At 30.1% G+C, this 17,066-nt stretch overlaps 1 protein-coding gene across 1 annotated transcript; it reads right to left on the bottom strand.

Annotated features, from left to right (window-relative positions):
- Positions 1–12,982: 12,982 nt before the first annotated feature.
- Positions 12,983–16,304, bottom strand: LOC118031640 (uncharacterized). The gene is made up of 4 exons (XM_035036126.2): positions 15,964–16,304; positions 15,696–15,830; positions 14,785–14,871; positions 12,983–13,506 (listed from the first exon to the last, which is right to left on the bottom strand). Exons 1-4 carry the CDS (start codon positions 16,090–16,092, stop codon positions 13,351–13,353), a joined length of 507 nt encoding a protein of 168 aa, XP_034892017.1. The 5' UTR covers positions 16,093–16,304; the 3' UTR covers positions 12,983–13,350.
- Between the last annotated feature and the right edge of the window lie 762 nt (positions 16,305–17,066).

Below are 17,066 nucleotides of genomic sequence, written 5' to 3'. Positions count from 1 at the left end.
GACCCCTCCTGACGTGTGTACATAATTAATATTAAAACTCGTGTATCTTAGTTTCTAAGGATTCTAAATCTATAATTGATTTTTTTTAAATTATTTTAAATATTAATCCCATTAAATTTGGTTAACCTAATAATTCAAGTAGATCTAATTAATCTGACTAAATCTAGATAAGTTCTGGTCAAATCAACTCTAATTATTTAAAAATAAATAAATGAAGTATTACACTATAAATACCTAGTAATCTTTGGTCCACTCTTTATTTATTATTTTTTCTAGCAAACCATAAATAAGTACTTTTGTTACACCGAGGTTATTGATCAAGCCTCTTAAGAACTCTGTCCTTATTAAATTCCTGATAAAATTCTAATTGAATTTCTACATTCATGTTCATTAACTAAGTTTGGAAACACGGTATAAAAGTTTAGTAAAATAATATAATTTAAAAAAGTATTAGAAAAATAATATACTTTAGATATATTTGTTATTAGAATCACGATTTAAAACAAAACATCAATTTTAAACTACAATAATCAAAATACAACCACGATTATAATGAGTATAAAAACTCTATAACCTTCTATGTTTGTCGCTCCTTTAAAAGAAAAAAGATCTAAACCCTTAAAAGCCACCACCAAAACAACCTTCAATCGCTAAAAACAACCTTTAATTTTTTTTTTTTATTATTATTAATATGAGTGTCTAGATTAGCTTGCGCATACCTTGATTAATCTCATGGACCTTAAAGTTAACGACCATATAAGCCTCCAATGGTCTTGAGATGACTCAAATACCGCCTTTAATCTTCTATTGAAACACCAAAACCATCCTCCTCTCATCATTACAAATCTTTTTAATGTTTTTTTGTTGTAAATCATCGACCCAATCTGCGATTTACAACCTCCCCTCCACGATAATCAGTAGAACTACCACCCTACCATAAAAAAGTCAAAGTAGAATAGTTGCATTTTCTCTTAGTTTATGGGTTTCATTGTTGAATTAAGGAATTTTAAGTTTTGATTTATAATTGTTTGTGTGGTGTTTGATAATTGGGTGTTTTGATGATGTTAAAATAATTTTGGGTTTAAGTTTGCAATTATGTGTGTTTTAATGCAATTGATGTTATTTATGGAATCAATTAGGTTTGAATTAGAGAAATTAGTGTCTAAGTTGAATTTTTGGGTTATTTGCCACATTTGAGAATATTTTTTAAACTAAGATAAATTTTGTTTTAATTGATGTAGTTAGTTAGTTTTTCAATCAATTAATGTTATTAATAAAGCTATAATCGAAATCATAGCAACTAGAGTTTGCATTAAATTTTAGTAAAAATTGTTGTAATTAGGGATTTTGTTTCAACTAAGTTATTGTAGGTTTTAATTAATGCAATTAGATATATTTTCATTGATATTATTAAAGTCAAAATAATAGCAATTATGATTTGCATTGAATTTTGAGATTAATTATTTTTTTATGAAATTTGTATTTTTATTTTACAAATTATATCTTTTAACTTCTTATGTTGTGTTATTATGGTGGCACTATTATTCCTTGTATGAATTATCAATATAAGTGATACTATTATTCCTTGTATGAATAATAGTATCACTTATATTGATAAAAGTACTGAGTTCTTGAATGCTACTAAAAGCATGTCATTTGAAGATACCAAACAAATTATATGTGGAAGACTTGAGTTGAATTATAATCATGTTGAAATAGATATTACTTGGAAGTGTCTTGTTGGAAAACATCTGTATCGATTACATGTGATATGGATTTTGGGAATATGATGAAATTTTTCATCCAAAGCGGATCAAACATGATAGGGTTGTATATGACTAATCGATCTAAAAGTATAAGCTTCTATAATTTGAAGCACAAAGACACTACTATATTTGTATCCACATATGCTCGACCACTTAGACAAGCATCATTTTATATTGATGTTGGCACATCTAAAACAGTGGAAGATATGTTTATGAGAATTTGTGATCAAAATAGGATTAACACTATATACAGTGATTAGCGTAGGTATAGCTTCTCAAAACCTAGTGATAATAAAGATGAGGATGCCATGAATTTAGTTGAAATATTAGATAATAATGATAAGATAATTCATGAGGCTTTATGTTCTAGAATTTGGTTATGATACTAGAGTTGATGATATGATTTGTAATGATTGGTCTATTTATTATAGGAATCAGGTTGGTAGTGTTAATTTGGTAGTTAGATAAACTTTCATCACTAAATATGATTCAATAGATGTTGTTAAGAAATGACACATTGCACATTTACTTGAATATTGGGTCAACATTCAAACCAAATATTTATTCAATTACAATGTATTTATGCACCTAAATGTCAATGGAAGAGGCATGTCATTTAAAGATACCAAACAAGTTATATATGGAGGATTTGGGTTGAATCATAATGATGTTAAAATAGATATTACTTAGAGGTGTCTTATTGGAGAACATCAATATTTTCCTATACCAATTGCTTGTGATGTTGATTTTGGGAATTTTATAGAATTGTTTATCCAAAATGGATCAAACATAATGGAGTTGTATATAATTAGTTGACCTAAACATAGAAGCTTCTATAATATAGAGCATGGATATATTACTATATTTTTACCCATATCTACTTGACCATTTAGATAAGCATCATATTTTATTGGTGTTGGTATGTTTAGGACAGTGAAAGATACATTTATAAAAGTTTGTGATCACTTAGACAAGTAGGATTAAAATTGTATACAATGATCAACTTAGCTATTACTCTTCCAAACTTAGTGATAATGAAGATGAGGGTGTCATAGCTTTAGTTAAGACATCAAATGACAATGATGAGATAATAAGGCCTTTTGTTACAGGATTTGATTATGATACAAAAGTTGATGACATGATTTGTAATTATTGGTCTATTTATTATAGAAATTTAGTTGGTAGCGTTAATTTGATAGATGGACAAACTTTCAGCACTAAAGATAATTTAATAAATGTTGTCTAGTAATAACACATTGCACATTCACTTGAATATCAAGTCAATGTTCAAACCATATATTTATTTAATCAATGTGTTCATATGAATAATGATACTTATATATATAATATGAAATATGAATGTATCTTGGAAGAGGTTTGAATTAGATTTTTGAATTGGGTTTGACAATATCCATATTATATCTATTTTATATTGAGTAAAATAACTATCCAAAAAAACTTATCCATTTAATTTGGTATCCATCGAGTTCAAGTTAAATTGTCTATCCTTGTTCATTTTTTTAAGGTTTTTCCCCCTTATTATCAATACAAGATGGCAACCATGTTGGAATTTATTTTATTAAAATATAATTAATGGATACATTTGAGGTCAAATTTGAAATAGGTTATCTTCACTTTTAAGGTTAAAACTTTGTTGAAAATTGTTCTTAAACAAGAGTTCTTTAACATGAAAGATTAACATGATTAAAACAAATTATGTGAGAATAAGAAATTAATTTCAAATAAGCCTAGTTGGCATGTTTTAAGGACCTAAAATCCTCTATCCCATATAGAAAAGAAATGAGATGTTCTTGTAGTTGATATAGTGAGAAATTGAAGTAGCATAAATAAACTTAAGCAAAGTAGTACATGTTTAACCTATATGCACGTGCTCGGGTATTGGTTTTAGACCTTAGGCCTTGGGCTTTAGGTTCTTAGTCTTAGATCTTAGGCATAGGTTTGGTTTTGTTTTGTTTTGTCTTGGATTATGAAATGTGGATGTTTCTTTGAGAATTTTGATAAATGTTGAATTCTTTGAAACACCTATGAATCTAGAAATTATTCAAAACTAAAATAAACACAATAGTGAGAATCAGAAGAAATCTCTAAGTGTTTAAAGTCAAAAGCTACCTATCTTGATGTCCACCAAATTAGTATCTCTTTACAAATCTTTAAGTCTTATATTAGTAAAGAAAATTTCATTCAAGTGGAGGATTATTGCAATTTGTTTTATTGAAACATAGTTAATGAGTATATTTGAGGTCAAATTCAAAATATGGTATACTCATTTTTAGAGTTAAAACTTTGTTAAAAACTTTTCTCCAACAAAAGCTCTTGAATATGAAACATTAACATGATTAAAATAAGTTGAAGGTGAATGAGAAATTAATTTCAAAAACCGCTAAGTTGATATATTTTATGAAACTCAAAATCTTCTATCCCACATGAAAAAGAAATAGATTTTCTTGTAGTTTATATAGTGGAAAGTTGAAGAGTCATAAATAAACCTAAGCAAAGTAGTATGAATTTAACCCACACACGCGGGCTTGAGCATGAGCTTTAGGCCTTAGGCTCTGGCTTTAGATCTCAGACCTCATGCTTTAGGTTCCGGGTCTGAGATCCTAGGCATGGGTTTGAATGTTTTTTTCCAACTTATTTTGGTCTTAAATTTGAGTTTATTATAAAATAATTCTTTGGCCTATCAAGATTTTGTTTTACTAGCTTATAGTTTTGTCCAATCCAGCCTATGAATCTAATCAATTTTCTTATACAAGAGTTTTTGCAAACCTCTACAATTCTTTTCAGCTCAAAAACATCAAATTTAAAGTTAAAACATTCAAGTTTAATTATGGTTTTATGACAAGTAATCAAAGTTAGTAATAATAAAAATTAATTTTAATAATTATCCAAATTAATTATTTATCTGTTTTGGTTCCAAAATCCACTGTTAAAAAAGGTTGAAGGAAGAGCTTTCTACACTGATTTTCTATATTTTATAGACTCCTCCTCACTTTTATTTTCTACTTACTCTTTTTTTTTTTTTTTTGAAGTAAAGTTTTTTCTTTGGTTTTCCTTCCAATCTAAAAGCTAGGTTTAGTCTTCATAGAGAAATATTTGATTTACAAATCTTTTTGTTCCATTAATCTTATTTAGATGTACATCTAAATAAGATGGTGATGTTGGAATTTTGGGAAACTTATTGTAAACATCATTTTATACTAAGTAATGAGAAATAAAGATTTAAGGACAAATGATTAATCCTTGATAAAAACAAAGCTTGATGATTTTCTTTAAAGTGCTTTAATAAATAACTTATTGTGGTATCATTTAATCTAATACATTAGTATGCATGTAAGGATTCTTTTTTAATTTCTTAAGCTATTCTGGATATATGCATGGTATGCATAGTATGATATAGGTATGTGTTATTTGCAAGTTTACATTGATGTATAACATTGCATTCTTGTAAACTAAATTGTTATGATGAACTAAATATTTATTCTCACTAGCTTATTTTTTGGACATCGAACTATAACTACTGCAACACGAGAAAAATACTCTGCTTGTAAAAGAAAAAATTGTCACTGGTATTTTAAAAAAAAAATGTAAAATTGAACAAGTTATTAGGAATGTTTCAAGAAACTTGAATTACGAATAGATTAAAAAAAATGAAAATCATTCTCTAATGAGTCCATCTTAAAAGCATTCATAATTTTCATCCCACTGCTCTGTAAGTAATAGAGGACAGGAAAAAAATTTCATTAATTCCGACTAGCTATGGCATGATTTTGTTTTTTCTGCTTACAAGTTGCATATAATTTCATTGCCATATCCCACTAGTTTTGTTTGACTTGTATGCTTCAATTTATTTTTTTTTTTTTCCTGATTTTGTTGTGGCGGCTACTACAAGTTTTTCTAAATAGAGCATGCACGCAATTTTCTCAATGGAATCAATTTCTAAACTTCTGTTTTTTTCTGATGAACACCTCCCTCTTGGGCAAGAAGTTACACAGGCAATTTCTGTCAAATGACCCTATCAACGTCCTGGTATGTACTCAATTTTATTGGTCAATCATGGAGGAAACCAGCCAACGACACTCACTTTTATGTATCAGGAAAGGGGGGGAAATTAAAGCCAGCCAACTCTCTCTCTCTCTCTCTCTCTCTCTCTCTGTGGAGGGTGAGAAAGCTAGAGATGAGTGATGAAAGAAAGGCATAAAGGGCACGTCCACTATCATCCACAGATTCCGATCGTGATTGATATAGAATCTTAAAAGGTGCTTAGTCGCAGAAAGGTCGATCTAATGTAGACAATTAGCATCTTATGTCAATAAATTTGGTCGGTATCTTATTATTATCAGTATTTCAGAATTTACTGTGGGATAAGACACCAAAACGGAGACAAATTGTAATAATTATGCCTGTGAGAGTTTCTTCGTTCTCTCTGTCATGCCCGCCGATACACCAAATCCGGATAGTTCGTCAGAGAAAACTCGTGTTCTGATGATCTTTCGTGATAAAAATGAGCAGAAAACAAGACAGTGATCGGGAATGTCTACATGCATTTCATCAGGAAAAAGAGAAGTGATGGACAGAATCTTTCAAGCCATACAAAGCTGTTGAATTTGTTTGCTGAAAGGGATAGCCCTCTCCAGAATTTAGGAAGGAGAACAAATCTTCTCACTGTGGCAGTAAAACTTGGAAAAAGATTGATGACAGAAGCCAACTTGTACAAATGGGTTACCTGCGCGTAACAACAATCTTTAAGTTCTGATTTCTTGACATTTATAGTTTATGACATTAAACATTCGGGTTGTGCAAATTAATCAGAAATATCAATTGATCGCAATATTCTACGTTGATTTCATTGTCATCACCTTTATCAACTTGTGTATGTCCACGGGAGCTCAAAACATCATTCAACTCCTCAGCATTAACATTAGCAAAAATATTCTTAAATTTGAATTTTCTTCTAAGTCATTAGACAAGACAACTTGATCTGGATCAACTAACATACGAAGTTAAAAGACATTATCTCTCATAATTAATTCATTATTGTCATCCTGAACAACTTCGACATGACCCTTTCACTACGGATAACCAATCAATTATTGAACGATCCTTTCTAAAGAAAAAATGTATATGTAATAAACTTACTAGCGTTGCTTGACAAAAACAAAGACATTGCCGACATTGCGGAGTCTAGTCTATAAATTAATTTTGACTAAATCATAATAGGGATCTACTATGATTCCTATGTTAGTGGTGTCATACCAATAGCATTTAAATAAAAATACTTTATTCTACTCATTATAATATTTCAATTCATTGACCTCTTCCAACTTCCTATCATAGTTAACTTCCAACTCATTAAAAGGCAATCCCTTAATACAAACTCCATCGTTATATTTCTTTTTACCCTGCTCATATTCTTCAATATGAAACATATGTCCACTGATGAAATACTTGTTGTAGCACTTCACCTTTCTTTTAGGACTAAAACTTAGTAAAGACAAAGTAACACTAGCATTCCCTTCCAATTAAAAAACCTGGTATATGAAGTACAACCATGAACAATTAACGAGAAATATATAATGAAATTAAGTATCCTGGGAGATAAGAATAATTATATAGTATTTATATGTGTTCTGAACTACATGGAAAATTGTTCATCCTGTAATCAAAATATTTAAAATTCAATTAGCTGTGAGTTTTAAGACAGTAAATATTAAGATATTGCCTGCGAAGAATTCAACAATGTAACAGTTTATGATATTATAAGAGATAAATTATTTGAAAATATCGACATGTTAAATAGTATACTTACTAAATAAAAAATCTTAGTTTATCGCGGTTAAATTGCACATAATTATATACTTGTTTGAATTTTATTTTTGACAAATATCTTCCCTACACAATATCTTTTGGTACGGGTCATCCAAGATGGGAGAATATTGACAACTTCTCACATGAAAGCACTTCCTCATCATCATCATGTCTTGGAACGCCATTGATTCTTGTTCTCAATTGAGCCTCAAAATAGTACAAGATAAATATTGAAATCTCTTCAACAATATAGGCCTCGCATATTGAAGCCTCAACACGCACTTGTTTTTTACTTTTCTCTTAATGTTGAACAAATATCTGTATGAAATTAAATGAATGTTTTGAAATATACAAAGAAAGACAATAAAATTTTAATTACGATATATGTGTAATCCTTAACCTCTCAAATAGATACATCTATTTATATTGGACTGGGCCTCCACCTTTTGCCTTAAATGATAAATGTATAGGTATATGCTCTATTGATTTGAAAAATAATAAAGGAAATATCATCTCAAGTTTGACAATATTCGTTTCAAGCCTCTCCATATGTTTTGTTTGCAACTTATTGGAGTATATATCTCTAAAGAAGTTATTGATCTCCATGAGAGCATCTGATATTGGAAATAAATCATGGTAAGCTAATAGAATTAATGGGTGTATGCATAAACATGTAACAGTCATAACTCTTCATTCCATACAATCTGCAATCTTTTAAATTCACAACATTGATATGTTTGACGCATGTCTATAGGGAAAACACAAATTTTTAAGTCATCGGTAGACAAGTAACCATGCATTTTTATTTAAGGCAAAACTAGCATTGCGCTTTGCGATCCTGACCCAACATAAACTAACTACATCTTTCTACGGTGACAAAACAAAACTATAACCGGTATAGTTTCAACGATCCATTTTTCTTTTTAATCTTTTCATCTTTCTTTTTTTTCTCTCATCACCTTGTTTTTCATGTCTGATTTCTTCTCATCTTCCTTATAGTGACAAAATGGTTTGCATTTTTTTTCCTTATTTTCCATTGTTATCTCTTTATTTTTAATCTTTTGAAAAATAAAAAATTCAAATGATTTTTCAAACAATCATGTGCCAACCCAATGATGGAATTTTTTTTCAATTCTACAAAAGCCCACATCAAAATCATCAAAACAAACTATTAAGACCAAAATTGAATAAAATAAAAGTAAAATAACCAAAAAAAAAACTACATAACTAGAAGAAAAAAATTACATTATGTGAATCTATAGTGTAATTGGGTGGAAGACTACAGTGGAGTGAACAACATTATACTTAGCTCTTTCATTGCTTTGTTAATAAGAACCTCACTACCCTCTGTAGACATGCATAGGCACGTAAACCTGTTTTGATCATGATCTTTTATAGGAAAAAATATGTTTTGCCATCTAATAAATCTCACTTGTTAAAAAAAGCTAAAACCCCTAGGAAAAACATTGTTCGCCTAGACTCAACTCAAGTATAATGACAATTTTGCTCTTTTCACAAAAAAATGTTAAACTAATTATTGGGGGCAATGATATCTTTTTACAAGGTTTATTAGTCTTTATTAAATTGATTGGAGATAATTCAGTATTTTCATACTTTTTTTAGCACAATGAAATGGCTTCAATTACCCTTCAAACAAAAAAAAATAGAACCAGCATTTAGGGTTTTTTTATATTTTCATACTATTTTTTATTATTATTATTATCATGTTGGCTTAGGAGCAATTTAGTATTTGAATAAATACTAGATCATTTATTTGTGCTAAGTTGTGGGTCAAATAAATTTTTTTTTAAAAAAAAATATCCAGGTATTTGATAATATGTTTTCAACAAGAAAAATATTTTAACCGTGTAGAGATTGATACGATGTCACCCGATTAACTTGGCAAATCCAAAGACAAGTTGGACAACAAGAAAAAAAAAAAAACATAGTGTGATTAATAAAATTTAAAATGACCTTTTATATATATATATATATATATATATATATATATATTGAGACAATAACATATTGAATCTGTCTAGGTCATTAAACCGTGATAACCTTATAAAAAATAAATCAAAAAACATATCGAAGCTCAATTATTAATCAAAGCAATGTTGAAGAATGAGATTGAAAAACATCAACTAAAAAAGAAGAAAAAAAACTTAAGTGAGTTCGGGTTAACCTATCAAACCCGAACCATGAGACTAATATAACCTAATAGAAAGCAAATCAAAATAAATTATGAAACTTTTTGCGATGTCGCGGTCGCACAAATTAATTATCCTAACTTAAAACACAACACACAAGATAATATAGAGCAAGCAAGGGGTCGATCTCACGAGGAAGATTTAATTCAGATTTTTATGCTATACGTTATGCAATTTGGGGGGGGGGGTTGGATGTTATATAGGCTAAAGCAAAATAAAACAGAAAACTATCAAACAGAATTTAATAAAATCAAAAAATTATTAAAAGAACAAACCTTAGTCGCAAGCACACATCCACTTATAGAAATCAGAACTGATCCTTGAAACGAAACTCCAGTTTATATTCTAAATTTTTATCTTTTCTTAACGTTGGTTAATTAACGGATCCGCCATATAACTAACCCTAACCAACAAATAATCACAGTGTTCGCACTAATGATTTATTCCAATGGCAGCCTTAAGATCTAGATAAATTCATTAATCTTAACAACTAAGTTGTCTGCTTATGTTGCTTTGATTGAATGTTCTCCCTAATTTAATAACATAGTTCCGCTACAATTATCAAACTTAGTTGCTTCACAAGTTTATATACCACAACTCCAGTTTTGATATCATACTTAGCAATAGATTGTTCACAATAATAACTTAGAGTCCGCTCTAACAAATTAAGATAAACAATCATAGGAAATATGCATAGAAAAACAAACATACTCATTCATAATACAAACTGAAAATAAATTGAAGAATAAATCTCACAGTTCTTGAAATCTGAAGGTTTTTATGTCCTTGCAACCAAGAAAATGAGTTTAGCCTTGCATGTTTGTTAAACAACTAATCAAAAAGATGGAAGAATGCATGATTTAGGGTTTCTTAGAGGAGGGGGGCATTTTTCTCCTCTTGGGTGGCTGCCCCCCCTGTCTTCTCTCATTCTTTTTATATGCTAGGAAACTCTAATCTCTATTTTACAAAATAGTCCTCCCTTAAGTAGACAATTTACATTTAAGTAGTTCAATAACTATTTTCCTAAAAAAGGAGAAATAGCTTTGCATGAAATCTTCAAGCTTTGACTTTGAGGAGCTACATTGCTGAAATAAAAACTTGGATGTCGATTTAGATGCTTCGGAACGTAATTTGGACTCGTTTCTTCACGAAACCTATTTGCTGGCAGAATTTAGTTATCATCTTTGAAAAATCATATCTCCCTCATATGACATCGTTTTTGGCTTAAATTTGGATCTTTTATATTCCTTTGAGTCAGGAATCCAAAACAATTGAGTTTGCATCAATTGGACTTTTGTAGCTCTAAATATTCAAGTCGGAATGACCGAAGGTTAACACTGGCAGATTGCGAGATTTGACTTTGAAAGCTGCGATTTCCATGCTCTTCCTTATTTTATTGTCTTGCCTTAGATGTCGAGAAAGGTATGGATGTTATATTTTTAATGCCACTAGAATCACTTCATTTCGACTTTTAGAGCTCACGCTCTGCACAAAACATCGACTGAACGTCAAATCTGCCAATTACCTTCAATTTACTCCTTTTTGCATCTTTCATCCAAAAATGCCTTCAAAACATAAAATAAAGAATATCAATGCATTTTATATATAAAACATATGCAAAAAATTAGTTAAATATGGGTGAAACTATCCAATAATATGGTTGCATCAAAACTCAATTCCTAATCAATTCAACATTCAATGATGAAATTGAAAAAAAATCAATTAAAAAAAAAAAGACTCGAGTCAACCCTATTTAACCCATTAAACCCTTGACTTAGGTCATGAGATTAGAATAACCTTATAGAAAACAAACTAAAATGAATTATGAAGTTTAATTTCAATCAACGCATATGGTTTAGGATGAAATTGAAAAAAAAATAATTCAATGACAAAAAAGATTAAAAAAAACCCAAGTCAACCAGATTAACTCACAAAACTCATGACTCAAGTCATAAGATTAAAATAATCTCATAGAAAACAAATCAAAACAAACTATAAAGCTCAATTCCCAATAAATCTAAAGTTAAAAGATGAAATTAAAAAAAAAAAATTGTTCCAATGAACAATACTTTATGAGAAGCAGAATAATGATCTTCTCTCCTCAATTAGTTCTTGTTAATAAAATATAATTAAAAAATAAAGTAGATGATGCATGCAACACGCGTGCTAGCATGTGAGAGGTGTCCACCCTTTTATGCGATATGTGCAGTTTTTCCAGACAATCAAAAACTCCCTTCTTGTATGTCGTCGGAAGTGTCATGTCGTCCTTTTTCCTTTTAGGGCAACCCGTGTCAGTATTGGTGTGACGATGTGATGTCAACGATAATTTGTTTTTATTTTTCTCTCTCCTCCCATTGATATTCGTGCTAGCTATGCAAAACTTTAGAGTTGCCCCTTAAGTTATTGAGATTTTAACTTAGGTCCTTATTCTTTTAATTTTTTTTCATGGCTCTTTTATAAAATTGTAATTTGTTTTCAATTTCATCATTGAATTTCAATTTGTGATATATTATTTTTTAACAAATTGGTGGTCCTCATTCATTTCATTTTTTGTGGATTCTTTTGATAAATTATTTTTTTCTTTTTAATTTCATCCTTGTAGTAGTTCTCTAATTTATTTTTTGTTTTCAATTTTGATTCCTCATTCTTTATAATTGTTCTTTTGTTAAATTATTTTTTCTTTTCAATTTTATTATTTAATAAAAAAAATATAGTTTTCCTCGAATTTATTTTTTATTTCTATGTTGATCCTCATTCTTTCAATTACTATTTTTGTTTTTGATTATTTTGTATAGTTTTTTTTTTTCAATCTCATTCTTTAATATTTGATTGTTTTAGTTTCACCCTTCATTTAAGAGATTTCAGTAGTCCTTTAATTTATTTTATTTTTTCAAAATTGAATTTTATGATTTTTCTAGATGAGATGCTTTGAGTCAAATAAACTAAGTTACTTATTTGAAAAGCTAATATAAATTAAGATTATTTTTCTTTACTTATTTTCTTATTTCTTATTTAATTTCATTATTTAACATTGTTTTTTTTTAAATAAGTTTTTTAATCCTCTATACCGGAAATTTATGTTAAATTAAATATTTTTAAAGGTTGCTTAAAAGAAAAAGAATTTTTGATATTTTTCAAACATCATTTTTAAAAATAATAATTCAACTCCGCAAGCATAGGTACACGTCTAGTTTGGCCATTAAACATGCTAATGACGGTTTTGTACAAATATGATGCAACCTTCCAACAATTGTTATGAATGAAGCAGTAATGTATTCACCCCAGGTTGGCAAACCTCTCACTTCCAGGTTCTCTGGATACAGAGACCAATCACTCGTAATGTATTCACCCCTTCTATTTGATTTTATTCCTTCAAAGAGAACCTCAATTTTGATGGTAATTGTTATGAATGAAGCAGTCGAAGTCAGAATCACTCTGAAAATATGATAGAAGGAGAAATGAATAAAAAAGAGGAACGCTTCTCACTAGCAGCGAGCCCTTCAATGAATTAGAAATTGTGCAATTTGATGCACTGCATAATTAGACTACTATGATTTTGCTGCTTTTTCTTCTTCTGCAGCTGAATGTTTGAACTGGAAAATACCACCAAGACCTCGTCCCTTGGCAAGCTGCTCAATTTCTTGTAGTTTTTGCTTTAAAAGTTCCACTTCTCTTGCCAAGTCTTCATCTCTTTGCTTCATTGCCTAAAAACAAAGTGAATAACAGTGTCCATGAATTGGGAAACTGGAAATAAATGTCAATTATCAATTTGATAATATGCTATGAGACGAGGTTGCAATGAAGTATTAGTTATTTGATGGTACATTTCTGCTGACCAAGCCTTATCATTAAACATGACAATGTCACAAAGAAAACAGGAAAAAGAAAAAAAAACGCTATAAAGCCATCAAGAGGCCCTCAATTTTCATCTAAGTAAACACGAGATGGGAGGTGCCAATGAAGAGTCTGCTTCAATTTATTGTTATCAACAACAGACATGCATCGAAATATGATCATTTAAGGCCGCTACAAATTTCTTAAAACAGATTAAAGAGATCAGTTTGAGAACTTGAAAGTGTGGTGATGTATATTACGATCTGGAATTTTCAATCATCATGTCTTCTCTTTAGTAGAAAATAAAATTGCATTAGAAAATGACCAATACTGAAAGTAGGGAGGAACATAGGGATTGATTCTGCTAGAAAAGGAGTGACATGTTTCTATTATTGATTATTCAAACACTATCATTTCACAATATTGCAATTTCCTTTTTTGATCGTACAAAAGATCAGTTCAGCTATTCTCTAGAAAGTGGTCCATGGGTGCCCCCCCTACCGTCATTTGGGCACCACATATACTCATGGCTCACATCGTCATGAAAATGATAGCACCAACCATCATAGTGCAAACAAACTAACCTAAAGAAACTCCTTTTCTAATTGGCAAGTCCATTGGATTGGAAATGCCAATATGTATAGGACCCTAATCTATCAAGGATCTATATCTCCCCTCTCTTCTCTCTCCTCTTTTTTCTTACTATGCTTCTGTAGATTCGAGTGGGTATCTATCTTATTGACACATAAGTGTGAAACTAAAATTCTTCAAGAGTTATACCAAGCGGAAGTTGTAATCTTGTTGGGCCAGTGAAAACGTCCCAGAATCAATATTCATTAAATTCAGCTCCTCGTGCCCAGGAAAAAAAAAATTATATAACCCTTGCTTAGTATGCTATGATAACTGATGATAAAGAAAATACTTCATTACCAAAAGGGAAGGACATTGAAGAACAGGAGCTCTGCACATGGCAGCTGTTGCTAAACTATTCCATGCAGAACACCTAGAACTATATAATGTCTAATGACATCCGAAGAATCTTATCAAACAGCTTTTGCATAAAGTAAATAATAGCCATTCCAAGGTGGACCTGGGAAACAAAATTAGCAAAGAGATTTAATGTCAGCAAACAAAGAAGATTATTTTACCTCCAATTCTTGCTTTCGCTTTTCCTCTTTTCTGGCTTCTGATTTTGCACTTCTCTGCACCTCAAAAATCACAGCAGCTCCTGCCACCTATTCATGTTGAAAAATGGAGCACTAAGTAATTGTAAACCCAAATAATCTTCATAGTTGTCTCGTAGTGAAATAAGCACATAAAATATATCAGATTCATTTTTTTTCATGCATAATAGTACATATAGCATGGTGTCAAAGCAAAGAACTCCACCATCTCCTAAATCCAGACCAAATTTTGTCCTAATCAATTAGAGTGCATTAAATTAGTGTTACTGGTTCCCATTTCTACAATCATATTGATGGAATAAGAAATTCAGCCAGATGTAAATTGTGTACATATGTAAATATGATCACCCTCCCATCTATTTAGTCTTGCAGAAGGAGTGAAAAGCTCAGAAATCCATCAAGATTCAATTTATGCATAAGAGTTTCATTTACATTCACCAGGGATAAACAATTTTCCTTTATAACAGAATTCTAACGCCACAATCTAAAACTAATAATATTTCTTATTTAACATTTTTCTTATGAAACCTCAAATATACAGTAACATTTCCGCATAGGCAAGTCTCTAAACTTGTACAGAAAATTGAATTCTTGACAATTTGAAACACAACTTTAGTCAGTTAAGTTAGCTTTGCCAACTAAAAAGACACCAAATTAGCTACACTATTCTCTCTCTTTCTGTAAATGCAAGGACAAAAACCAGCGTAAGCACACAAACCCACAATTTACACAGCACAAAAGACATTGCAAATTGTACAGGATAAGTAGAGTTTTTGGGTATCAACAAATTCAGACATTAAGAGAAGCAAAACTAAGGGACTCAAAACAAATTCTTCAAACATCAAGAAGAGCGACTTGGGATTAAAAAACAATACCGTGAAAACGAAGACTTCCCCAATAAGATCAACAGCAGCCTGGACAGCTTTTTCTTCATTCAAGGGCCTTATCTCAACATCAGTTGCATGACCATATATTCTTCTTTGCGTTCTAGTTGTAATCCGATGATTAGCCTGGTAATTCAATTCAAACAATCACAATCAAAGTTTCAACCTTTATCGCCTCTAGAGTGAAAAACAATCTAAGTCACCAAAACCCATCTGATAAAATGAAAGATCAAGTCAAATGTATGGGTATAAAGAGTACCTGAGCAATGTTGATGATGAACTGACGAAACTTGGGGTGAATAGCAGCCTGTTGTTTGAGCCTGCTGGCCAATGGTTTACTCAATGTTTTCAAGGCTAATGTCCCTAACTTCAATAATGGCAGCACCATAATAACTCTTTTTCTTGAGTTCTTCCGAGATCTGATTCTGCAATCTTCTTTAACTTTTATTACAAGAACACGGATTGATCTCTGTCTTTGGTCTTCTTTTAGAACCGTAGGTTATGTAATAGAGAATTTCTTGGCGAAGACGATAAAATGGCTGCCGATGTTGCTGTTGCGAAACCGCAAGTTCAGAGGGGCGGAGAAAAGTCATTTCTGAATTATTATTTATTTCTTGAGGTCCACTTATGAGAAATTATTATTATTTCTTTATTTAAAAAAATTCTTGTGCTTCTGCTTTGACAAAACTTTTTTTTTTCTAAAGTAAAACTCGAAGGGTGCTAATTTTAAGAAGTTGACTTGGGTTATTTATAAGGGTAGTTTAAAGTTTTTTATATATATATAAATATATTAAAATGATATTTTTTTTATTTTTTAAAATATATTTTTTAGATAAGCACATTAAAATAATCTGATAATTAAAAAAAATTAACAAAATTTCTTTTTAATAATTTAAAAAAACGTAATTTCAACCGTGGAGCCTTGGTGTAGGTTTGCGCTGCTCTAGGGGTGGATATGCACTAGCCTGCAAAACTGAATTTTGTTCCATAAAAATGTATTATTACAGCTAAAACATTTGATCTTTTTATTGTTTATAAAAACATTATTTTTCTTTTTATATTATATTGTAGGTAATTTTTTTAAAATTTTCAATATAATCCTCAAGTTAATTTTTTTGTATAATTGAGCTCTTTTAAAATAAATTAGAGTCTAATTGCATTTTTTTGTTTAAGGAGGGTTAAATTGAAAGAAAAGAGATTGAAGTGAAAAACATAAATAACATAGGATGGCGGATTAAATATTTTGATCAAAAATTTATTTGAGTCTCCCATATTTTTTAGCTATTAAATAATTGGTCCCTTGAATTTTACAAAATTTAATTTTGATACCAAACTTCATTTTACTCATTGTTCAGTCTTTTT

The sequence above is a fragment of the Populus alba genome, chromosome 11 (assembly GCF_005239225.2).
Source record: "Populus alba chromosome 11, ASM523922v2, whole genome shotgun sequence".
Lineage (NCBI taxonomy): Eukaryota > Viridiplantae > Streptophyta > Magnoliopsida > Malpighiales > Salicaceae > Populus > Populus alba.
This window is presented reverse-complemented; position numbering and strand designations above follow the sequence as displayed.

What these genes read in the sequence shown, in the direction of transcription:
- LOC118031640 (XM_035036126.2), bottom strand. Translation starts at nt 16,092, where the DNA reads ATGGTGCTGCCATTATTGAAGTTAGGGACATTAGCCTTGAAAACATTG. An exon ending in GGGAAGTCTTCGTTTTCACG is followed by an intron (nt 14,872 to 15,695) that starts GTATTGTTTTTT and finishes CAACATGAATAG; the next exon opens with GTGGCAGGAGCTGCTGTGAT. An exon ending in AGCGAAAGCAAGAATTGGAG is followed by an intron (nt 13,507 to 14,784) that starts GTAAAATAATCT and finishes CTTTGTTTTTAG; the next exon opens with GCAATGAAGCAAAGAGATGA.